The 26947-nt window shown below is 35.9% G+C and overlaps 1 protein-coding gene across 5 annotated transcripts in view; it reads right to left on the bottom strand.

The window, feature by feature from the left end:
• Positions 1 to 26947, bottom strand: part of VEPH1 (ventricular zone expressed PH domain containing 1) — a 243464-nt gene that overhangs the window by 52793 nt on the left and 163724 nt on the right. For 4 of the 5 annotated variants that reach the window (XM_042999268.1, XM_042999266.1, XM_007086266.3 and 1 more), the window contains exons 9-10: positions 17009 to 17148; positions 12548 to 12682 (exon numbers count right to left, since the gene is read on the bottom strand). In XM_042999268.1, the coding sequence (XP_042855202.1) occupies positions 12548 to 12682; positions 17009 to 17148 (275 nt within the window). Of the gene's footprint in view, positions 1 to 3394; positions 3582 to 12547; positions 12683 to 17008; positions 17149 to 26947 lie in introns of those variants that run through there. The other variant, XM_042999269.1, reaches the window with a different exon arrangement.

The raw sequence follows: 26947 nt of genomic DNA, 5'->3' as shown, positions 1-26947 counted from the left end.
CTTAATCTTCCTGTGGTGTTCACCACCTCTGTGCCAACAATTCCCTCATCTGTGGCCTAAACCACAGATTTTCCTACTAGACAATTACACTGGGACATCTCACAGACATTTTAAATTTAAGATATTCAAAAGTCTCCCTCACCCTTACACTCACCCATTAGCTTGCTATGTCCTTTTTACCTCCAAAATTTTTACTGAATGTGTCATTCATTTCTATCCCTGCCAGGACCATCCCAGCTCAACCTACTCTCTTTTCTCATCTGGGTGGGCAATAGTCTTCATGATCTCCCTGATTCCACTTTTGCCCCTTTCTCATCTAGCCTTCACATGGCAGACAGGTTGATCTTTTGAAATCAGGCTGGGTAATAATGTCTGCTGCTCAAAACTCTTCAGTGACTTCCCGTAGATTGCAATAAAATTGCAGAGGTAAATTACCCCAGAGCATGTTGTTTGGTCTCTCTGCTCCTCTCCTGCTCTTGCTTTCTCTGTCTCTCAAAAGTAAATAAACATAAAAAAAATTTTTTTAAAGCCTAGACTCTATTTTTTAAAGTTTATTTATTTATTTTGAGAGAGAATGTGAGCATGAGCAGGGGAGGGCAGAGAGAGAACGGGAGAGAGAGGATCCCAAGCGGGCTCCATGCTGTCAGTATGGAGCCCAATGCGTGGCTGAAACTCATGAACCGTGAGATCATGACCTGAGCCAAAATTAGGAGTCAGATGCTTAACCAACTGAGCCACCCAGATGCCCCAGCCCAGACTTTATTTTAATGTCCACCATTCTCCCAACCAGTTCTGTGTTTGAGCCAGGGGTGTCCCAGACATTTGCATCTGTGTCTACATTCCACCCTCAATCTGCCCTCTCAACCCCCTTGCCTTCATATTCCTATTATGATTTATATTCTCATGGAGTTTACCTCTTAATCACTAGATTTTATTCATACATTGTTTTTTTTTTTCATTTCTTTTTCTTTTTAATCTTCTCTCTTTACCTTGCCTTTGCTTCCTAGATAGTGCCAATCATATTTTCCTGGTTCTCAGCTTACAGCCTAGAAGTCCTCACCCCAATCTAGGCTTTTCAAATCACAAACCCAATTCCTATTTACCCCATCCTCATTAGCTTGCCCTGAAAGGGAGGGCTCAACATAACTAATCTCTCTCAAACACCATGATACACCCTGGTCTCCCTCGAGGCTGACCTACAACACTTGTCACTTACATCACACATGTAGACTTAAATTTCCCTTAAGAATGTGAATAGTTACAGCCTATATACAATAAACACACTCCTTATTTATGCACTTATTTCCTCGAGCACTGTATTAATACTGCAACTCAACACATTAAATCTAAGTCTTGGGGAGCATCAGAATGTCTCCTTTTGTTATACCCAGAATTGGTGCTTCAGTTTTATTTATGCTTTGACACTACAGTCAATTACCCTGGGACCTGTCAAGTATGTTTGTAGCAATGTGGACTGAAAACAAATCTCCAAATGTTAGCCAGATGGGGCATATTTTATTTCAGCAGTAAATTTAATTTTTTTTTTTTTTTGTTTCCATAATGGGCAGTTTTGAGACCTCATTTCTGTGGCATATGGAATTTCTCCATGCTTTGGGAACTGGAACATGTGTGTCAATAAAGGAAACTTCTCTCTCAAATTCCAATCTTTTAGCAATCCCCAATCAATTTTGTCAACTGTCTGGGTCTCTGATAATCAGAGCGCCGCTCCCTCTGAAGGGCTGGGCCGCACATGCACTAGCATGAAATTGTTAATGGTATCTCCAGTTGCTCCCAGAGGCCATCCTCCTCATTTCTAAAGTAGACTAATGGATTTTCTGCCCTCTTTCTAAAATCTTTATTTTATAATGAAAATTGAGGAGCTTAACATGGATTTTTCTTTAAATATACTGTTCATTTACATTTACTTACAGAAAGCAATGTAACTAAAAGTCATACTTCTGCAATAATTTTTTTCTTTGGCTATAAAAGAAACACGAACTTCTAACAGAAAATTTCAAATATGCTAGTCCCATCAACCAGAGTTAACCATTGCTAACATTTCAGTATATTTCCTTTTTGTTGTTTTAATGGGCAATCCTCCAAATAATCCTTTTTATATAAATAATTTTTTATCTTGCAATGTGGCATTTGACATAGCATTGTTTCGTGTCATTAAACATTCCTCATAAATATGATTTTTCCTGTTTTCTTAATATTCTTCCATATGGAGGCATATATGTGTATGTCTTAAGACATTTAGGCTATTTATAAATAATTCCACAATATTTATTTGATGTGCATATCTTAGGTTTTGTACAAATTTCAGATTATTTCTTTAGAATAGATTCCTAGAAATGGAGCCACTGTGTTAAGGGATATGAATATTTTTAAGACTCTTGACCTGTATTGCTAAACTGTTTTTTAGAAGTGTTGAAATAATTTACACTTGAACTAAAAATGTGTGAGAGTGTCCAAACTCCCTTGCTCTAGCTAGAACTGATTATTATCCTTCTAAAAATGGATTAAAAGGGGTAATGTGAATGTTATTTTAATTTCAATTTTTGTATCTTTGACTATTGATGAAGAAGAATACTTTTTTTGAACTGAGTCTCCTTTGAGTTGTTTGCTCAGTGCCTTTGGCCCATTGATTATTGACTTGCATGAACTTATGGTATCTTCAGGATATTAAACTTTGTCTTTCATGATTATTACACATATTTTCATTTTAAGTTATTGTGCATGATAGGTTTTTTTTTATAAGCTTTATATTTTTATGTAGTCAAATCTATCAACACTCTATTCTTAGACTTTACTTATAGGTTAAATAATTTTTTTAAAAAGACAGGAAAGCAAATACAAAGGATAATGTAACAAATACTCATGTACTTGCCATATTAATAAATACTGATATTTTGCTTGATTTTTTAAAAAAACAAAATTACAGATGAAACTGAGATTTCCTTAATTCCCTTTCTAGTAACATTTCCTTCTCTCTTTTATCCACCTCCTACTGTCAGGAATTTTGGTGTGATTCCAAATATGGTATTATATTTTAACCCCAGGTATGTATACCAATAAGCATTCATAATACTGCTTAGAGTGTTATAAAAATTTATGTGAGCTATCATACTATTTATCATACTTTTGCAACTTGCTTATTAAAACTTAATATCCTTTGAGCACCAGGGTGGCTCAGTTGCTTGAGTGATCGACTACGGCTCAGGTCATGTTCTCATGGTTTGTGAGTTGGAGACCAGCACTGGGCTCTGCGCTGACAATGCAAACCCTGCTTTGGATCTTCTGTCTTCCTCTCACTCTGTCCCTCCCCTGTTCATGCTTTTTCTCTCAAAAATAAATAAATATTAAAAATAAATAAATAAAATAAAACTTAATATCCTGTTTTCAAAATTTACTCCATGTTATTACATATCGGTCTAGTTAATTCACTTTCATTGCCTGTATAGCATGATTATATCACAACATTTTCTTCATTTATATACTGATGAACATTTGCATTGCTCCTGATGTTTTGGTGCAAATAATGTTCAGTTGACATCTGTACATGTCTCCTGGTGTTTCACCTACAAATGGAATTGAAAGATAATAGGGTAGAGGAGTTTATTGCCAGATTGTTCATTTTAAACGGTTATAAAGAAAAATTTCTTAAACTTGGACTAGGATAGAACATTTTTGTATGTTTTAATACAAAACTTCTTTGTGGTAAAAAAAAAATAAGCATTTCTTTTTTTTTAATTTTATTTTTTATTTTTTTTAATTTACATCCAAATTAGTATATAGTACAACAATGATTTCAGGACTACATTCCTTGTGCCCCTTACCCATTTAGCCCATCCCGCCTCCCACAACCCCTCCAGTAACCCTCAGTTATTCTCCATATTTGAGTCTCTTCTGTTTTGTCCCCCTCCCTGTTTTTATATTATTTTTGTTTCCCTTCCCTTATGTTCATCTGTTTTGTCTCTTAAAGTCCTCATATGAGTGAAGTCATACGATTTTTGTCTTTCTCTGACTGACTAATTTCACTTAGCATAATACCCCCCAGTTCCATCCATGTAGTTGCAAATGGCAAGATTTCATTCTTTTCGCTAGCCAAGTAATACTCTGTTGTATATATATACCACATCTTCTTTATCCATTCATCTATCGATGGACATTTGGGCTCTTTCCATACTTTGGCTATTGTTGATAATGCTGCTATAAACATGGGGGTGCATGTGTCCCTTCGAAACAGCACACCTGTATCCCTTGGATAAAATGCCCAGTAGTGCAATTGCTGGGTCATATGGTAGTTCTATTTTTAGTTTTTTGAGGAACCTCCATACTGTTTTCCAGAGTGGCTGTAACAGTTTGAATTACCACCAGCAGTGCAAAAGAGATCCTCTTTCTTCGCATCTTCGCCAACATCTGTTGTTGTCTGAATTGTTAATGTTAGCCACTCTGACAGGTGTGAGGTGGTATCTCATTGTGGTTTTGACTTGTATTTCTCTGATGATGAGTGATGAGCATTTTCTCATGTGTTGGTTGGCCAGCTGGATGTCTTCTTTGGAGAAATGTTTATTCATGTCTTTTGCCCATTTCTTCACTGGATTATTTGGTTTTTGGGTGTGGAGTTTGATAAGTTCTTTATAGATTTTGGATACTAACCCTTTATCTGATATGTCATTTTCAAATATCTTCTCCCATTCTGTCAATTGCCTTTTAGTTTTGTTGATTGCTTCCTTCACTGTGCAGAAGTTTTTTATTTTGATGAGGTCCCAGTAGTTCATTTTTGCTTTTGTTTCCCTTGCCTCCAGAGATGTGTTGAGTAAGAAGTTGCTTTGGTCAAGATCAAAGAGGTTTTTGCCTGCTTTCTCCTCGAGGATTTTGATGGCTTCCTGTCTTACATTAGGTCTTTCATCCATTTATTTTTGTGTCTGGTGTAAGAAAGTGGTCCAGGTTCATTATTCTGCATGTCTCTGTCCAGTTTTCCCAGCACCACTTGCTGAAGAGACTGTCTTTATTCCACTGGATATTCTTTCCTGCTTTGTCAAAGATTAATTGGCCATACGTTTGTGGTTCACTTTCTGGGTTCTCTATTCTGTTCCATTGATCTGAGTGTCTGTTCTTGTGCCAGTCCCATACTGTCTTGTTGATTACAGCTTTGTAGTATAGCTTGAAGTCTGTAATTATGATGCCTCCTGCTTTGGTTTTCTTTTTCAAGATTGCTTTGGCTATTTGGGGTTTTTTCTTGTTCCATAAAAATTTTAGGATTATTTGTTCTAGCTCTGTGAAGAATGCTGGTGTTATTTTGATAGGGATTGCATTGAATATGTAGATTGCTTTGGGTAGTATTGACATTTTAACAATATTTGTTCTTCCAATCCATGAGCATGGAATATATTTCCATTTTTTGGTGTCTTTTTTCAATTTTACAAGCTTTCTATAGTTTTCAGTGTATAGATTTTTCACCTCTTTGGTTAGATTTATTCCTAGGTATTTTATGTTTTTTGGTGAAAAATAAGCATTTCTGATAAAATGCTTAAACATTTTTCTGGTAAGCTTTGAGTAGTATTAAGATTCTGTTTTTTTTTTTTTTTAACGTTTATTTATTTATTTTAAGAGAGAAAAAGTGCAAGTGGGCAGGGGCAGAGAGAGACAGAATCCCAAGCACGCTCTGTACCACCAGTGCAGAGGCCCAATGTGGGCCTCAGACTCATGAACTATGAGATCATGACCTGAGCTGAAGTCAGACACTTAACCAACAGAGACACCCAGGTGCCCCACAGTGGTATTAAGATTCTGAAAAGCTAATTACTCACCCTCCTTGACTGTCACTAATGGTCATTTATGAATCTAATTAATGATTATATATTTCTTAAGTACTTTTTTATTTTTTAAGTATTAATCTGTTATACTTTTATCTATAGTGTATGTACATTCTTGTTTTTTCCACATCTTTGCCAAGATTTGTATTGCTACAATTTTTCATTCTTGCCAGTCTGCTCTTTGTAAAATGGCATATCATTTTAAAATATTTAAATCAATATTTTCAATGATTTTTAGTGAGACTAAACATTTTTTCTTATGTTTATTGGCCATTTGAGTTTCCTGTTCAGTGAATTTTCTGTTCACATTCTTTGTCCAGTTTTGTCTTGAATTATTTGTCTCTTTCTTGTTGATGTAGCAGATTTTTGTGTTAATGACACATATTTCAAACACCTTCTCATACCTTGTGCTTGCCTTTTTTGTTACAGTGTCTTTTGTAATACAGAAATTTAAACATTTATGTAGTCAAATATTTATTTATTTTCCATGATTTCTGCTCACTTACATCTTAAGACATTCTTTCTTATCCCGAGGCCATAAAGACAACTTTTGATATTTTCTTCTAATTATAAGGTTTCATTGATAACATGTAGGCTTTGAATCAACCTGGAGTTATCTATATAGTGTCTTTGTTATTCTTGAGAGAAAGAGAGAGAGAAATGCTGGCCAGAGAATATTAGCTAACCTGTATTGAGAAACCACAACAATGACCACTGTTCTGAGAACTCTCTGTGTATTAATTTATTCAATCCTCAAACAGCTCTATGAGGTAGGAGCAAATATTATTGCCCTGGTACAGATAAAGAAACTGGATCTCAGAGCCAAAGTCTTCAGAACTGGCAAGTGGCAGAGGCAGATTTAAAGACAGGAAGTCTGACTTCAGAGCCACATTTACCTACTCTGCTAGGTGTATGAGTCAAGATAGGTGGGTTATGCTGCAGTAATACCAAAACCTTAGTTTTTAACAGAACAAAAGATTGTACCTTCCTTGTGCAAAGTGTAGTGGGTCTGGATGGCTCTCCAGAGAGCCGTCTTCCATGGAGGTGGCTCAGAATTCTGTGCCCATCTGCTGGCAACTTAATATCAACCTCTGCTTCTACAATCACCATGGTAAGTGAAAAGAGGGAACACAGAGACTCATGTAGTTGTTTTTAAAAGCTTCTGTGGGGAGTGACACATATCCCTTCTCATATTTCATTGGCCAAAGCAAGTCACATGGCCAAGCCTTGGTTCAAGAGGCAGGGAAGTGTAATCTTCTTATGTGCCCAGAGTAGAGAAGAATCAGATACATCGGTGACAGCTATGGTGTCACCATGGCATGTGCTCATGTTTTAGCTCTGCCATTGACTAGCTGTGTGCCTTTCAACAGGTCCCTTTACTTCTAATTTTAATATTTGGAAGACGGCAGCACTCACTTATTTATTCAGTTGGTACCCGTTATTTGTTGAGACCCCAGTGTATGCCAGCTACCATGTGACCCTGCAAATGCAATAGTAAATGGGGTAAACTCCTGCCCTCAGTTTGCAATTTAATCGTTATCTCACTGTTGATCTTCAGTTCTAAAATTTCAAGACTCAATTAAAAAGCAACCACAATAACAAAACTTCCAGAGCATTACATTCTAGAGACTCAGGCATTTTCCTAAGAGTTTCTTCCTTTTTGGGGGACGTGAATCCACCTGACAGCAGCGTTAACTCATTTACAGCAACAGATGCACATGCACATCACTTTCAAATTGCTAGTGCATGTACATACTAGCACACGTAGGGAAAATAAAGCAGACTTTATTTTCTCCCAGCTATTTTGAACTTAGTGAGCAGAACACTTCATAAAAAAACAGAAGAAAATCAATTTGATTGAGAAATACCTATGCAGATAACTTCGCTACATAATATACATTCTAGATATCAAAGTGGTTTTTATTACTTATGAATAAACAAAATTACAAAACGAAAGATTTCAAAGCCTTTTTGATTTGCAGCTAATTTTTCCCTAGAGGAATATTTATTGGTATAAAATGTAAGAAATATGAAGAAGTATATTTGTGAATATGCACAAAACTGGTTTGCCAATTTCTAAAAAAATCTCTTAGGACTTGAAGCAGGCTGCCAAGTTTTAATTTACTAGTTGCCTGTAGTGAAAACACAGTTTTCATGAAAAATTTATAAGAATTTGAGGCATTGTCTTTGATCATGAGGCAACAGTTTAAGATTTGAATGAAATACGCACAAAAATTCCATTCTACTTTTCATTGATGCAATTATGGCATTTCCTTTATTCTTAAAACTGCAAGTCTAATTCTTAAACCAAAGCCAAAAAAGTGATGCAATAGTTGGATGCATCTTCAGTGTCTTACAGACCATTGTAAATAAATTTCTGATTAATCACATTCATTTGTCATCCTTCTTACAATCCTTCAGCACTTAAGAGATATTGAGTTAGTTTCACAATATAACAGTTTTTGATTAATTTGCTACTTGTTCATACTTTGAATTTATTTAACATTGGTATGCTTGTTCCTCATCTAATAGTAAAACAAGGACAGAGACCATGATTGTATCCTCTCAGAACCTCTGGTTTGCCCAGTAAGCCTCCAGTACTTATTCTGGGCTTTCTTAAAGGCAAAGTAAGAGTAATCGTATCTTTGAGTATGGGAAGAGCTTAGATAAGCTGGTTATATTTACTAAGGAGAGATCAATAGCCGTTCTCTATTTTCATTATATATATTCTCCCTGAGTGATCCAGTCTACTGCCATGACCTCAAGGGCTACCTTATGATTTCTAAATCCGTGCCTCTCTTAATGGCCTTCTTCCAGAGGCCCACACAGGCATTTCAGACACCACCACCAGCTGGTTATATACACAGGTAACTCAGACTCAAAACATGAATAACAATGCTTTATCTTCTTCCTCCACCTCAGTTTCCCTTGTGGTCTCTTTTTTCAGGATGGTGCGATCATCCATTCAGCCATACGAAGCACCTGGAGTCATCCTTAGTTCTTCCATTTTCCTTATTAAGATCCAAGTCCTGTTGGTTCTACTTCTTTAGTAGCTCTTGAATCCATCCTCTCCCTATAACTTCCAATTTTAGTTTTGACCTTCATGTCCTACCTAATTCTAGTAATAGCTTCCTAAGTGGTCTTCCTATTTCCAGCCAGGTTTCTTCAGATTGTTTTCTCCATACCCAGGCCTGTGAGTTTTCTAATCCAAATCTGATCACATCAGTATATGTACAATTCCTGTTTCACTCTATCTGGTGAATGGCTGTAGTTCCACATTCTGGGCTTTTCCCACTATGGGTGTCTGCCCAGGAGGTCTCAGTCAATTGTGTCCTGAGATTGTTGCCCCTGTTTCCACACTCCTAAAATGTGTCTCAAGTCATACTTGCTTGTCTCAATAGAGCTCTTTCTCACCCTGACCATGCTCTCTCTCTTCTGTTCACCTTATTTCAATTTCCTTGCTTTGTGGCAATTGCAGAGGACAAGGGGAAGGGAAGTATGGAGGGAAGAATTAAAAAGCACTAAAGAACTGGAGCCCAGTTTCCTGATGCTCTTTTCCTTTTAATCCTAGAGTCCATGGTCTTCTTTTGTAAAATGTTTTCTATTCCATACCACTCTGCAGTTTTTGTGTGCCTCTGAGTGGAATGTGTTATGTCAGTCTGTGAGCCTCAAACAACACTATTGAGGATATGGCAAAGCTATTCCATAGTATTGCTGCCTTGGCATCCATTTTCTTTGGCCAAGTGGGCGGTAGGGGCCTTAAACTGACACTAATCCCCTCATGCACAATCATGCCCTAGAAAACAGCCTGCAGAGTCACAAACAAATACATACCCCTGATATGATGCCTCCAGTGGCTCTCATGATCAACAGTTTCCCCTGGTTCCTAGGGCCTTCTCCTGATATGCCTGCTAGATAGACTCTGGTGAGGCTTACAGAAACCTGTTTTTTGTTGAATTGACCAATCTGGCCTTATCCTGGGAACCCGAAAGCTCTCTATCTGTAGCTGCTATAAAGGCATGTGTCCCAGGTCCTGCCTCTTTCTCTGCCTGCACCTTGTCTTGACCTCCCCATGTAGCTCCTCAAGGTGTGCCATGTACTTCCCTCAGAACCTGTGAGTAATCAATTTCTCTATTTCAATTTCTCCTGTGGTCTGTTTTTGAACTGAGATTCACCATCTGGCACTTTGTGCTACATTTAACAAATGGTAATTTAACAGTCATAACAGGCAATGACCCTGTCTACCAATATCACTTTGTCCTTTCAAAGATTACCACATGAAAAATCATTAATTAATAATTGTTTTTTGATAATGATGAAAGAAGTTAAAGGAAGGAAGAAAAAAATGAAACTTTAGAAAAAGGCAAACTGTTTCAAGATAATCTTGAATGTTGGCTTAAAATAATATGTTCTGGGGTGCTTGGTGGCTCAGTCAGTTAAGCGTCTGACTTTGGCTCAGGTAACAATCTCACAGCTCATGAGTTTGAGCCCCATGTCAGGCTCTGTGCTGACAGCTCAGAGCCTGGAGCCTGCTTCAGATTCTGTGTCTCCCTCTCTTTCTCTGCCCCTCCCCCACTTGTGCTCTCTCGGTCTGTCTCAAAAATAAATAAACATTAAAAAAATTAAAATAATACATCCATTACAATTATACCAGAAACCATAAGATACCTAGGAATAAACCTAACCAAAGAGATAAAAATTCTGTATGCTGAAAACTATAGAAATTGAAGAATACACAAAGAAAAGGAAAAACATTCCATGCCTATACTACCCAAAGCAATATATACATTCAATGCAATCCCTATCAAAATAACATTAACATTCTTCACAGAGCTAGAACAAGTAATTCTAAAATTCGTATGGAACCATGAAAGACACCAAATAGCCACAGTAATATTGAAAAAGAAAGCCAAAGCCGGAGGAATCACAGTTTCAGACTTCAAGCTGTAATACAAAGCTGTAAACATCAAGACAGTATGTTACTGGCACAAAAATAGACACATAGATCAATGAAACAGAATAGAGAACCCAGAAATGGACCCACAAATGAATGGCCAACTAGTCTTCAACAAAACAGGAACAATTATCCAATGAGAAAAAGACAGACTCTCCGGCAAATGGTGCTGGGAAAACTGGACAACAACATGCAGAAAAATGAAACTGGACCACTTTCTTACACCATACACAAAAATAAATTCAAAATGGATGAAAGACCTAAATGTGATACAGGAAACAATCAAAATCCTAGAGGGGAAAAGAGGGAGCAACCTCTTTGACCTCAGCCACAGCAACTTCTCATTGGACATGTCTCCAGAGGCAAGAGAAATAAAAGCAAAAATGAACTATTGGGACTTCATCAAGATTAAAACCTTCTGTACAGCAAAGGAAACAATCAACTAAACTAAAAGGCAAACGATGAAATGGGAGAAGATATTTGCAAATGACATACAGGATAAAGGGTTAGTATCAAATGGGGCTCCTGTGTGGCTCAATTGGTTAAGCGTCTTACTTCTGCTCAGGTTATGATCTTACGGTTTCTGAGTTTAAGTCCCATGTTGAGCTCTGTGCTGACAGTTCAGAGCCTGGAGCCTGCTTTGGATTCTCTGTCTGTCTCTCTGCCCTTCCCCTGCTCACACTCTGTCTCTCAAAAATAAATAAACATTAAATTTTTTTTTAAAAAATTTAGTATCCAAAATCTATTAGAACTTATCAAACTCAACACCCAAAAAATAATCCCATGAAGAAATGGGCAGAAGACATAAATAGACACTTTCCAAAGAAGACATCCAGATGGCTAACAGACACATGAAAGGAGGCTCAATATCATTCATCATCAGGGAACTACACATCAAAACCACAATGAAATATCATCTCACACCTGTCAGAATGTCTAAAATTAACAATTCAGGAAACAATAGATGTTGGTGAAAATGCAGAGAAAGGGGTACCCTTTTTTGCACTGTTGGTGGGAATGTAAATGGGTGCAGCCACTCTGGAATACAGTATGGAGATTCCTCAAAAAAATTAAAAATAGAACTACCCCATGACCCAGCAATTGCACTGCTAGGTATTTATCCAAAGAATACAAAAATGCTGATTTGAAAAGGCACATGCACCCCAATGTTTATAGCAGCACTATCAACAACAGCCAAAGTATGGAAAGAGTTCAAATGTCCATTGACTAACAAATGGATAAAGAAGATGTGATATACACACACACACACACACACACACACACACACACACATATATATATGCATGCAATGGAATATATATCTTTTGGCAATCAAAAAGAATAAAATCTTTCCATTTGCAACAAGGTGTATTATGCTAAGTGAAATAAGTCAGAGAAACACAAATATCATATGATTTTACTCATATATGGAATTTAAGAAGCAAAACAGATGAACATAGGGGAAGGGAAGGAAAAATGAGATGAAAACAGAGAGGGAGGCAAACCATAAGAGACTTAAATACAGAGGACAAACAGGATTTCTGGAGGGGAGGTGCTTGGGGGACAAGCTAAATGGGTGATGGGCATTACGGAGGGCACTTGTTGGGATGAGCACTGGGTGTTATATGTAAGTGATGAATCACTGGGTTCTACTCCTAAAACCAATACTACACTATATGTTAGCTAATGTGAATTTAAATAAATCAAATTCGTTTATTAAAAATTTTTTTAAAAATAATGAAATAACATGTCCAAGGGAAGAAACATTTACCTTCTGCTGTGGAAATGTGGACTCCATCATGGCTGTTTCAAAGCTGTGAGTACCATCTGCCTGGGTCTTCTCCCACAGATCTCTGAGGAATTGTACAGAATGACTCTGTATAGACAGTGGCTCAGGAAACAGGCTCTGAAAGGCATTAATGAGAAAACCATAACATTATCTCTTACCTGAACAATAAAGTTTGATTGATGACAAGGTACCATTTGGGCTTGGTTTGAACTTCAGCATGGTTTAAATTTAAATAAAACAACAAAGAAATCTATCTCGAAGATCAAACACATGATGCATTTTGGGCTTTTCATTTTTTAATAGAAGATTAAAATTATTGAATAGGACTCCAAGGCAGTTGATACTGATCTCTAAATTTGTCCAACCTTTGTAACATAGTGTTACCTTGATCGCTTCCCAAACATGGTACTTAATTGGAAAATGCTTAATATAAATATTCATATTTGTTTGTTCAAAGATCTGATAATTATGGCATAAAATTAAAACTAAAGTATAAATATCAAGTCAGTTTATACAGAGTAGATCATGAAGGCTAGAAGTAAAATGACTAAAAGTTCATTATACAACAGCTCAAATATGAACAGTATGAGTGGGTGGTGGGGGAAACAAAAACACTTTTTTGGGTGTTTTTTTTGGGTGTTTAGGGGTGACTATTCCTAGATCTAATAGTCTAAGTTCTGAAAAATAAGATTATTTATGTAGAGAAAATCACCTTTCTCAACACCCAAAAAACAAATAATCCGGTGAGGAAATGGGCAAAAGACATGAATAGACACTTCTCCAAAGAAGACATCCAGATGGCCAACCAACACATGAAAAAATGCTCAACATCACTCATCATCAGGGAAATACAAATCAAAACCACAATGAGATACGACCTTACACCTATCAGAATGGCTAACATTAACAACGCAGGCAACAACAGATGTTGGCGAGGATGCGGAGAAAGAGGATCTCTTTTGCACTGCTGGTGGTAATTCAAACTGTTACAGCCACTCTGGAAAACAGTATGGAGGTTCCTCAAAAAATTAAAAATAGAACTACCCTATGACCCAGCAATTGCATTACTAGGTATTTATCCAAGGGATACAGGTATGCTGTTTTGAAGGGGCACATGCACACTCCGTGTTTATAGCAGCACTATCAGCAATAGCCAAAGTATGGAAAGAGCCCAAATGTCCATTGATGGATGAATGGTTAAAGAAGATGTGGTGTGTGTGTGTATATATATATATATATACACACACACACACACACACATGTATACACACACACACACACACACACACACACACACACACAAATAGAGTATTACTTGGAAGGCAAAAACAATGAAATCTTGCCATTTGCAATCACGTGGATGGAACTAGAGGGTATTATGTTAAGCGAAATTAGTCAGTCAGAGAAAGACAAACACATATAACCTCACTCATATGAGGACTTTAATACACAGAACAGATGAACACAAGGGAAGGGAAGCAAAAATAATATAAAAACAGGCAGGGGGACAAAACATAAGAAACACTTAAATATGGAGAACAGAGGGTTACTGGAGGGGTTGTGGGAGGGGGGATGGGCTAAATGGGTGAAGGGCACTAAGGAATCCAGTCCTGAAATCATTGTTGCACTATATGCTAAGTAACTTGGATATAAATTTTTAAAAAAACACATTTACATATATTTCATTTAAGTCAGTGAAAACAAAGTTTTAAAGGAAGATTTAAGTTGTTTATATATTTACTGATCAATCGTGTTTAATAGTCATTTAAACATTGTGTTGTGCTATCTATAAAGTGAGAAGTATTTTAATTCAAAGGAACAATTTTATAAAAACATAGAACATAATAAAGGGCATAAAATATTATTTACATACTAATAATACCATGTGTATTATCCTTTATATGTGAGGTCTGGTAAAATAATGGCATTGGTTTATAAAATTTTATTTTCTGTGTCAGTGATTGCCCAAGAATTAGCTTATGGGGATTTAGGTGGTCTGTGTGTACAAAGTTTCAATTTTCTAAATGAAAACCAATAAGTTTTTTCTCAGAAAAATTTAATTATTATCATCACCAAGATAAGCTGTTTTTTATACTGAGTGAAGAAAGGTGGAGGATTTATACCCCAAATAAGTAGCTTACAGATTAAAAAGTCTAAGAGCCCATAACAGATTAATTATACAACCCATAATGTGGACACATCTGGGAGTTTCTTAATTATTATCAGAAACTTACGCAGCATATGATTTTTCACTTGAATAAAAATAGGACCTGATTTAACTAATCACCATTCCAAAGAGGATCATTGAGATCGGAATCTGTGAAGTTGAGAATTCCATGAATGTGTTAAATTGACAGAGAAAAGAAAGAGTCTGACCCAGCATATAAGGCTAGTGCTGGGTTTGTAATGATCAATCAAGTCAAAGATTTGATTATTGTTTAATCACAAGTCAGGATTCACCCAGACTACCCAATAACAAGCATGTGGAAAAAGAGAGGAAACATAGTAAAATTAACAAAGAAGAAAAGCAGCATAAACTATAGATACTTTTGTGTGCTTTTGCTTAAAGAGAAACATAAGAATCAGACTACATCAATAAAACAAGACTGAAGGGGCAAAAATAAAATCAAGTTTTTGGTTTATTTTCTGAAAACTGACAACTAAGAAGAACAAAGCCAACAATGAAACCAAATACAAAATCAGTGATGAAAACTATTTGAAAAATATAAGTAGAAGAATAATAAGGTCAGTTCAAGAAAAGGAAAAAAAATGCTGCTTTTTATATTCACATAAATTTGGTTCACATCAAACTGTGAGTTGTTCTCTATGAGATATTATTAAGTGTTTTTTTTTAAGTCTTCATATAGGAAAAGATGGTATTCCTAAGGCATGTCTAAGTTGTCTCTTAATTACTATAGTTCCATTTTATGATTACAATCTATTCGGCATTAAAATTCATTTTCCTTAGTAAGCTTTCATTTTCTTTATAAAGAAATGTAAGTATCTGGTTGGTGACTTTGATACGTGCTCTTATAGAAATATTTTATTTTATTTTATTTATCTTTTTAATATGAAATTTATTGTCAAATTGGTTTCCATACAACACTCAGTGCTCATCCCAACAGGTGCCCTCCTCAATGCCCATCACCCACTTTCCCCTCCCTTCCACCCCCATCAACCCTCAGTTTATTCTCAGTTTTTAAGAGTCTCTTATGGTTTGGCTCCTTCCCTCCCTAACTTTTTTTTTTCCTTCCCCCCTCGCATGGTCTTCTGTTAAGTTTCTCAGGATCCACATAAGAGTGAAAACATATGGTATCTGTCTTTCTCTGTATGACTTATTTCACTTAGCATCACACTCTCCAGTTCCAGCCACGTTGCTACAAAAGGCCATATTTCATTCTTTCTCATTGCCAAGTAGTATTCCATTGTGTATATAAACCACAATTTCTTTATTATTTTATTTTTTTAAATTTATTTGAGAGAGAGAGAGTGCAGGGGAGGGGCAGAGAGAGAAAGGGAGAGAGAGAATCCCAAGTGGGTTCCATGCTCAGTGCAGAGCCTGATGCGGGGCTCAAACTCATGAACTTTGAGATCACGACCTGAGCCAAAATCAAGAGTTGGATGCTTAACCGATTGAACCACCCAGGCATGCCTTGCCTAATTTTTATCTATTTTTTAACATTCATGTTCTGTTTCACCCCTTCCTGCTCCTGCCTGCGACTCCACATTTCATTTTTTAACACATGTGCTACTAGGAAAAGACCACAGAGACCACTGAGTCAGGTGTCAGGTGTTCTGAGTTCTGCCTTTAATTTTCTTATCTGTAAAAATGATGTCTGATATTCCTTCTATTATTTACATTTTATAATCTATATTTAAATTTTATGTGAAAGTTTAATATATTCAAGATAAGTATTTCCAAATATTCAAGAATCTCTTTTGATGCTAAAATGTTTGCATTAAGTTGTTCATTAAGTTGAAATTTCCTCTTTATGTAATTTTACCTATATACATAACATCTATGGGGAAAGGTGGCATTCCCGTATCTTAATAATGTCAAAAAGGATATGTTGACACTAAAATTAACTGGAGATTGGAAGGCTGTGGAGAAATAAAGACAAACTCTACATAAAGAAAGCTATTCCTCCAAATAAGCTGTTTTTGTTATTGTGTAACAGAAGTATTTTCTCTTTTCTTCTTCCTTTTTAAACTAAGAATATTCATGATATTAATAGGTTTGGCCTCCTTGATGCTAATCCAAGGTCTTTTATAAAGAAACTATCCTAAAATATAGAAAACCCATGTTAAAAATTACTAATGAAATATGTATGTGTTGCTGTTATTTACATCGAACTCTAGTCAAAGAAAAATTCAGTAAAAATGATTATAAACTCATACCCCACCAACTCACTATGGAGCCATGACAAGCATGGATATACATACCTGCTGAAAGAGGAACATGATCTGAATCCATGGCTGAGGCTCTTGGCTGATGAGAATAAAACTGGATTTACTGTAGAGGCAGTAATGACCCTTCAGGGAGCAGGTAAAGAACAACTTTGCTACACAACTTCTAACAGAATCTAGAAACAAATGTACATAGCATTAAACATGGATTCCTTCCAGAGTTACATTTTATACTTCAACATACAAACACCTTTATTTTTTATTTATTTTTTATTTTTTAATATATGAAATTTACTGTCAAGCTGGTTTCCATGCAACACCCAGTGCTCATCCCAAAAGGTGCCCTCCTCAATAACCATCACCCACCCTGCCCTCCCTCCCACCCCCCATCAACCCTCAGTTTGTTCTCAGTTTTTAACAGTCTCTTATGCTTACAAACACCTTTAAAAATACATTCTTCAGTTTTCAGTCTTTGAACCAATAACTCCAAACAACTGTGTATTTGGGTGTGGATCCTTTCATGGAATGTAGATTTAACTAAAAGATGCTTTCAACAAGGTATATTCTTTCTATCCATCCTTCCCTTGTTTCAACTAATAATGCATGAGGAATCTCTAAGCAACTCACCTGGAAGAAAGAAAACCTCTTGCCAATAATAAGGGAGATACAGTGTTGTTTCCATCTGAATGGGCACTTTGAAATGATAATGTGGGAAGGATAAGAAAATGCATGGAGGAAACCCAGGCATTTTCTGGGCAGTGGATAGTATGACATGAACCAGTGACACTGTTCTCGTAGTTGTGCAGGGGCCACAAAGACAGCCCCCAGAATAACTCAGCTGGAGGTGTGGCTTCCTGTGAGCTGGCCTGGTCTGGTTAGAAAAGCTTATTTCATATTGAAGAGGTTCAGCAGGGAAACTTACTGAGATCATCTTTTATGGATAAAAAAGCGGGGGGAGGATGGTGGTGGTGCCATGGAGCAGAGGTGGCAAGAAGCCATTTAATTTTTACACCCTACAAGATGGGTGTTACTATTTTTATTTTAAAAATGAGGAAATTTAGTGCATTGGCATGTCAGCTTAGTGAACCACTGTGAATGACTTGTTTACCACTATGATCTTGGCTTATGGCATGCAATAGATGCTTGATAGGGCATCTAGAAAGATGAATGATGCTCAGGGATCCAGAAAAACTCCTCAAGTCTACCCAATCTGGGGCAGAGCCAGGATTTGAACTCAGCTGAGCTGATGCCATGTTAGGATACTTTAGGCTCTTCTATACTGGGAATTTTTAAATCTATTATTTGATAATGCATAGGGTATTTATTCTTTCAGAGTTAAGCTGATATTTTAAATGAAATATTTTGAAAATCATTGGATCTTAGTATGCACTACTTTAAAAATGGAAATATGGGTTATAATTTATTAAAAGTTGATGGGGACCCTAATAACATGACAGTCAGTCCCCACCTAAGACAGTACCCTGGGGTTCCCTAGAAAATTAGGGAGGCTTATCTGTGCACCATAAGGGCTCAGTTGTGAAGGAATAACAGGTTTTTCAGAAAGAGTTTGGAAGAATTAAAGATGAACAGCCAATGACACATTAGAAGAGAAGGCATTAGAAATAAAATAGAGCCACAGGTCAATTTAGAAATATATACAGAGATCTTAATAGTTAACAACTTTCTGTGATTCTAAGACATTGGTATGGAAGAGGATGCTTTTGTGAGGTTAATTGCTTTAGGGAATTTTAAAAAATTGGGTTCAGTATCCAATAACCTTGTATAAAATCAGAAAGCATTTCTGCATTCTGTGGATGAATGGATCATGAGATGTAAAGAGTGACTGAAGGCTCAGTGGAAAAGACCAGGAGGCCCTGCATTGAGAAAGAAAGTCCTCAGAGTATAGAATTAAGCACAATATTGGCCTAACATTGCCCTACCAGAAATTATTTGAAAATGGTAACTAAAAATATTTTAGTACAGATGTTCTGAAAAATTGAGTTTAATAAATACTAGAGAAGCAGGAAGCCAAGTATTCTATAAGAGTATACACACAAAAATGGTATTTGAAATAAATCTAGCTCTGATGTACATGTTGAGACAGCAATATGTTTTGCTTTGACAGAAGGTTTCAAAAGAGAACAAGTTCTTTTCTAAGAACTTATGCAGTAGCTTGACAGTCACAAGTTGGGCCTCAGGCCTCTGCCAAGAAAAAAAGGTTTTGTCTTTTCCTTCCCTTAGATTCTCACTGCTAATTCATGTTTTCTTTTGCAGATGAACATTGATTAGATTTATTTTACTCACCCTGGGTCTACCAGCTTTCTATACACAAACCACAGGGGTCTCAGATCACAAAAATGGGCAAAGCAGTAGAAGAGAGGGGTTTGTATCTTAGAAGCAGATATGCTGGTTATAAAAATAAACCAGTTCTGTGATATCTTCTGTTAATTCTTTCCATAACCTGATCTGTGGCAACATTTTTTTCCTCATTTTTTTCAGAGTTTCCTAACTTGGAAAATTTCTCCACAACACTAACATTTAGTTGTTGATTTTTTTGCTGCAATTTTCTCCCTTATGTTCACTCTGTGGTATTGAATGGTAGGCATGCAGTGAATGATTGCTGGATGAATAATGAACGTCAGGCACTATGTGGAGAGCAAGAAGGACCAGGATATTGACCCTGTTCTTAAGAAGCTTACAGCCAAATGGGAGAAACATCTATAAGTAAAACATAAATTGTTGTAAGTCCATGGGATAATGGAGGAACACACAATTCTGATTGCTCAGAGAAATGAGCAGCTGTTTTCATTGGGGAATAAGAGGAATCTTCATGGAAGAGGAAATATTTGGGGTCACTTTGAAAGATAACCAATATTTTGAACTTAGAAAAAGTTGGGAGGAGACCAGCATTTTAAATGAAGGGAACATCCAGGAAAAAAATCACGTAAGGCATGAAGTTTAAGGTAATTCCAGGTAGTGAGATAGTGTATCTGGGTCATTATGATAATTTTTCTTCTACATTTGATGTCAAAAGGGTTATTTATTTTTATAGAGTAAATGTTGAAGGCCATGCTTTGCTTAATATAGAATGCTTTGCATATTCCACCAAATCTGATTATTTCTTTCTTTTTGTAGATAACAGCTTATCTTTGTAAAAAATAAAGGATTTGCTGCGGTCTTTATAAATACTGAAGTTAACGTGAACATCAATAATTGTATAATACAATGTATTATAAGCTGAAATGTTCAAAATATACATCACACACATGGAGAGATTTAAAGCTATGATACAAAATACAAGAGCATGTTTCAGTTCAAGATGGCAACATAAGAAAAAACTCTGAACTCACTTTCACTCTGGAACCCACCACATTACACCTATTTTTTTTTTTTTTCAGATACATTACACCTATTAATAGAACAATTCTTTGTGAAGAACTGAGGGCTGACTGAACAGCTACTGAGCAACCAAAATAGAAAGAATGGCAAGAAAACAGCAAGAGAGATGGAGACATCCCATGGTATAAGAGATATACAGCCACACCTCCAGTCAGCCGACAAAAGTCACTAAGCACACACAGTCTGCCAAAGGAACACCATACACAAGATCACTTCTTCAACTTTAGAAGTAGTCATTTCATCTTATCCACAGAGACAAACAGAGAAAAGCAAGAAAACTGGGGAGACAGAGGAATATGCTCCAAAGAAAGAACAAGAAAAAAAAAAAAACTCAGAAAAAGAACTAAATGAAATAAGAGATAAGCAATATGCCTGATAAAGAATTTAAAGTAATGATCATGAAGATACTCACTGGACTAGATAAAAGAATGGAAGAATGCAGAGACCTTCAATAAAGACATAGAAAATATAAAAAGAACCAATAAGAATTGAAGAATACAATAACTGAAACAAAAAACATACTAGAGGGAATCAACAATAGACAAGAAAATGCAGAAGACGTATCATTGATCTGGAAGACAGGGTAATAGAAAGCACACAAGCTGAATAGCAAAAAGAGAAAAGTATTTTTTAAAATGAGGATAATTAAGGGATCTCTCAGACAACATCAAGCCAAAAAACATTCGCATTGTAGAAAAAAAAAAAAGAAAGAGGTGTAGAAACTTATGTCAAGAAATAATAACTGAAAACTTCCCTAACCTAAGAAGAGAAATAGACATTGAAGTCCAAGAAACAGAGATTCCAAACAAGATGAACCCAAGTAAGTCTACGCCATAGCACATAATAATTAAAATGTCAAAGATTAAAGATAAACAGAGAATCATAAAAGCAGTGAGAGAGAAACAAAAAGTCACTTACAAGGGAAAAGCTTTTAGACTATAAACTAATTTTTAGCAGAAACTTTGCAAGCCAGAAGGAAGTGGCATGATATGTTCAAAGTGCTGAAAAGAAAAAAACCTACAACCAGAAATACTCTAACTGGTAAGGTTATCGTTCAGATTTGAAGTTGAGGTAAAGAGTTTGCCAGACAAACAAATATAAAGGAACTTATCACCATGAAACCAGCCTTATAAGAAATGTTAAAGGGATTTCTTCAAGTGGAAAAGAAATGGCCATAATTAGGCATAAGAAAAATATGAATAAAAAGATGTAAAATATGACTATATATATATGTATACATACATATATATAGTGGAGAAGTGGAAAAGTATGAATAAAAAGTGTAAAATATGACTATATATACATATGTATGTATACATATGTATATGTATCCACATATAGTGGATATACATATATATACATATGTATACGTATATACATATATATGTATATATATGTATATGTACATATATGTATATACGTATACATATGTATATATAGTGGAGAAGAGAATAAAAAGGGAAAGAAAAGGAGAAAAAGGAAAAGAAAATCTTTAACACTCCACTTATATCAATGGATAGATCATCCAGACAGAAAATCCATAAGGAAACATTTTTTTTTAATGTTTATTTATTTTTGAGAGAGCGAGTGAGCAAGGGAGGGGCAGAGAGTGAGGGAGACAGGGGATCCTCTGTGGGCTCTGCACTAATAGCAGAGAGCCTGATGTGGGGCTCAAACTCACGAACCATGAGTTCATGACTTGAGACGAAGTCAGACGCTTAACCAACTGACCCACCTAGGTGCCCCAGGAAATAATGTCTTTGAATGGCACATTGGACCAGATGGGCATAACAGATATATACAGAACATCCTATCCAAAAACAACAGAATACACTTTTCAAGTGCACACGGACATTCTCCAGAACAGATCACATATTAGGCCATAAAACAAGATTCAATAAATCAAAGAGGATTGAAATCATACTGTGCATCTTTCCCAATCACAATGGTATGAAACTAGAAATACATCACAGGAACAAAACTGGAAAAAACACAAAGACATGGAGACTAAACAACATGATAGTAAACCAATGGGTCAATGAAAAAATCAAGGAAGAAAAAAAAAATAAATGGAGACAAATGAAAACACAAAGTTTCAAAATGTCAGAGACACAGTAAAAGCAGTCCTAAGAGAAAAGTATATAGCAATTCAGACCTACCTCAAGAAATAAGAAAAAAACCTCAATAAACAATCTAACCTTATGCCTAAGGGAACTAGAAAAAGAACAATGTGCAAGGTGAGTAGAAAAAAGGAAATAATAAAGATCAGAGTGGAAATGAATGATGTAGAGAGTTAAAAAAAACAGTATGAAAAAATTAATGAAACCAAGAGCTGGTTATTTGAAAATATAAACCAAACTGACAAACCGTTAAGTAGACTTACCAAGAACAATGGATAAAGGACCCAAATAAATAAAATCAGAAATGAAAGAGGAGAAGTAACAACTGAGACCACAGAAATACAAAGGATTTCAAGAAAATATTATGAAAAATTGTATGCCAACAAACTGGACAACCTAGAAGTAGATACATTTCTAGAAACATAGAATCTTCCAAAACTGAAGCAGGAAGAAACAGAAAATCTCACAGACTGATTATAAGTAATTAAATTGAACTGGTAATAAAGAAAACTACCAAAAAATAAAATTCCAGGACTATATGGATTCACAGCTGAATTCTACTGGACATCTAAACAAGAGTTAATAGTTATTCTCCTCAAACTATTCCAAAAAATACAAGAGGAAAGAAAGCTTCCAAATACATTCTGTAAGTCTAGCATTAATTACCCTGATATCAAAACCAGGCAAAGATACCACCAAAAAAGAAAACTTCAGGCCAATACCCCTGATGAACATAAATTCAAAAATCTTCTACAAAATATTAGCAAATCATATATAACAATACATTAAAAAGACTGTTCACCACAATCAGGTGGGAATTATTCCTGGGATGCAAGATGGTTCAATAGTCACAAATCAATCAATGTCATACACATCAACAAAACAAAGGATAAAAATCGTATGATCATTTCAATAGATGCTGAAAAAGCATTTCACAACATTGAACATCCATTCATGATAAAAACTCAGAAAAATGGGGCTAGAGGAAACATACCTCAACATAATAAAGGCATGTATGGTAAACCCCAGCTAACATAATCCTCAGTGGTAAACAGCTGAGGTTTTTTTTTTCGGGTCAGGAATAAGAAAAGGGTGTTCATTCTCACTACATTTCTTCAACATATTACTAGAAGTCCTAGCCGTAGTAATCAGACAAGAAAAAGAAATAAGAGGCATCCATATTGGTAAGGAAGAAGTAAAACTTTCACTATTTGCAGATGACATGATACTACATATAGAAAATCCTAAAGATTCCACCAAAAAAACTGTTAGAAATAGTACATAAATTCAGTGAAGTGGCAGGATACAAAATTAATACACAGAAATTGGTAGTGTTCTATACACTAACAATGAAGTCACAGAAAGAGAAATTTAAAAAGCTACACCATTTACAATTGTACCAAAAGAATAAATACCTAGCGGTATTCTTTCTGATGAAAGAAACTGAAGATGACACAAACATATGGAAAGATATTACATGCTCATGGATTGGAAGAATTAGTATTGTCAAGGTGTCCATATTACCTAAGCATCTACAGATTCAGTGTAATCCCTATCAAAATACCAATAGCATTTTTCACAAAACTAGAACAAATAATACTCAGATTTGTATGGAGCCACAGAAGACCCTGAATAGTCAAAGCAATCCTGAGAAAGAACAAAGCTAGAGGTATCATAATTCCAGATTTCAAGATACACTGTAAGTATGTAGTAATCAAAACAGTATGGTACTGGCACAAATAATAGACACATAGATCAATAGAACAGAATAGAGAACCTAGAACTAAATTCACATTTATATGGACAATTAATCTATGACAAAGCAGAAAAGAATATCCAATTGGAAAAAAGATAATCTCTTCAACAATTAGTGTTGGGGAAACTGGTCAGCTACATGCAAAAGAAACTTGACCACTTTCTTACACCATACACAAAAATAAATCAAAATGGATTAAAGAGTTAAATGTGAGACCTGAAACCATAAAAATCTTAGAAGATGTATGCAAAAATCCTCAACAATGTACTAACCAACCAGATCCAACACTACGTTAAAAGAATTATTCACCACAACCAAGTGAGATTTATACCTGGGATGCAGGGCTGGTTGAATTTCTGCAAAACAATCAATGTGATGCATCACATCAATAAAAAAAGGAAAAGAACCACATGATCCTCTTAATAGATGCAGAGAAAGCATTTGACAAAATACAGCATTCTTTCTTGATAAAACCCCTCAAGAAAGTAGGGATAGAAGGATCATATGTCAAGATCATAAAAGTCATATATGAAAGACCCACAGCTAGTATCATCCTCAATGGGGAAAAACGAGTTTTCCCCTAAAGTCAGGAACAAGACAGGGATGTCCACTCTCACCACTGTTATTCAACATAGTATTTGAAGTCCTAGCCTTAGCAATCAGACAACACAAAGGAATAAAAGGCATCCATATCGACCAGGAGGAAGTCAAACTTCCACTCTTCACAGACGACATGATACTCTATATGGAAAACCCAAAGATTCCACAAAACCACTGCTATAACTGATCCACGAATTCAGCAAAATTGCAAGATATAAAATCAATACACAGAAATCAGCTGCATTTCTAGACACCAATAATGAAGTAACAGAAAGAGAAATCAAGGAATTGATCCCATTTACAATTGCACCAAAAACCATAAAATACCTAGGAATAAACCTAACCAAAGAGGTGAAAAATATATACACTGAAAACTATAGAAAGCTTCTGAAAGAAATTGAAAAAGACACACACACAAAGGAAAAATATTCCATGCTTCTGGATTGGAAGAACAAATATTTAAAATATCAGTACTACCCAAAGCAATCTACATATCCAACGCAATCTCTATCAAAATAACACCAGCATTCTTCACAGAGCTAGAACAAATAATCCTAAAGTTTGTATGGAACCAGAAGAGACCTCATATAGCCAAAGCAATCCTGAAAAAGAAAGCCAAAGCTGGAGGCATCACAATCCCTCAAGATGTATTACAAAGCTGTAATCATCAAGACAGTATGGCACTGGCACAAAAACAGACACTCAGATCAATGGAACAGAATAGAGAACCCAGAAATGAACCCACAAATATATGGCCAACTAATCCTTGACAAAGCAGGAAAGAATATCCAATGGAATAAAGAGTGTCTCTTCAGCAAATGGCACTGGGAAAACTGGACAGCAACATGCAGAATGAACCTGGACCACTTTCTTACACCATACACAAAAATAAACTCAAAATGGATGAAAGGCCTAAATGTAAGACAGGAAGCCATCAAAATCCTAGAGAATAAAGCAGACAAAAACATCTTTGACCTTGGCTGCAGCAACTTCTTAGTCAACAAGTCTCTGGAGGCAAGGGAAACAAAAGCAAAAATGAACTATTGGGACCTCATCAAGATAAAAAACTTCTGCATGGTGAAGAAACATTCAGCAAAACTGATTGGCAACCAACGGAATGGGAGAAGATATTTGCAAATGATATATCAGACAAAGGGTTAGAATCCAAAATCTATAAAGAACTCACCAAATTCCACACCCAAAAAACAAATAATCCAGTGAAGAAATGGGCAAAAGACCTGAATAGACACTTCTCCAAAGAAGATATCCAGATGGCCAACTGACATATGAAAAAATGCTCAATATCACTCATCATCAGGGAAATACAAACTAAAACCACAATGAGATACCACCTTACTCCAGTCAGAATGGCTAAAATTAACAACTCAGGTAATGACAGATGTTGGCGAGGATATGGAGAAAGAGGATCTCTTGTGCACTGCTTGTGGGAACGCAAACTGGTGCAGCCACTCGGGAAAACAGTATGGAGGTTCCTCAATATGGACCCAGCAATTGCACTACTAGGTATTTATCCAAGGAAACACAGGTGTGTTGTTTAGAAGGGACACATGCACCCCAATGTTTATAGCAGCACTATTGACAACAGCCAAAATATGGAAAAAGCCCAAATGTCCCATGACAGATGAATGGATAAAGAAGATGTGGTATGTATATACAAGGGAGTATTATTCGGAATCCTAAAGAATGAAATCTTGCCATTTGTAACTACGTGGATGGAACTAGAGTGTGTAATGCTAAGTGAAATTAGTGAATCAGAGAAAGACAAATATCATATGATTTCACTCATATGTGGAATTTAAGATACAAAACAGATGTACATAAGGGAAGGGAAGCAAAAATAATATAAAAACAAGGAAGAGACAAAACATAAAAGACTTAAATACGGAGAACAAACTGAGGGTTGCTGGAGGGGTTATGGGTGGAGGGGATGGGCTAAATGGGTAAGAGGCATTAAGGAAGACACTAGTTGGCATCAGCACTGCTGTTATGCATAGGGGACGAGTCACTGGAATATACTCCTGAAATCATTATTGCACTATATGTTAACTAACTTGGATGTAAATTTAAAAATAAATAAAT

This window comes from Panthera tigris, chromosome C2 (assembly GCF_018350195.1).
Source record: "Panthera tigris isolate Pti1 chromosome C2, P.tigris_Pti1_mat1.1, whole genome shotgun sequence".
Classification (NCBI taxonomy): Eukaryota; Metazoa; Chordata; class Mammalia; order Carnivora; family Felidae; genus Panthera; species Panthera tigris.
Note: the sequence above shows the minus strand (reverse complement) of the source record. Positions and strands in the feature narration are given on the sequence as shown.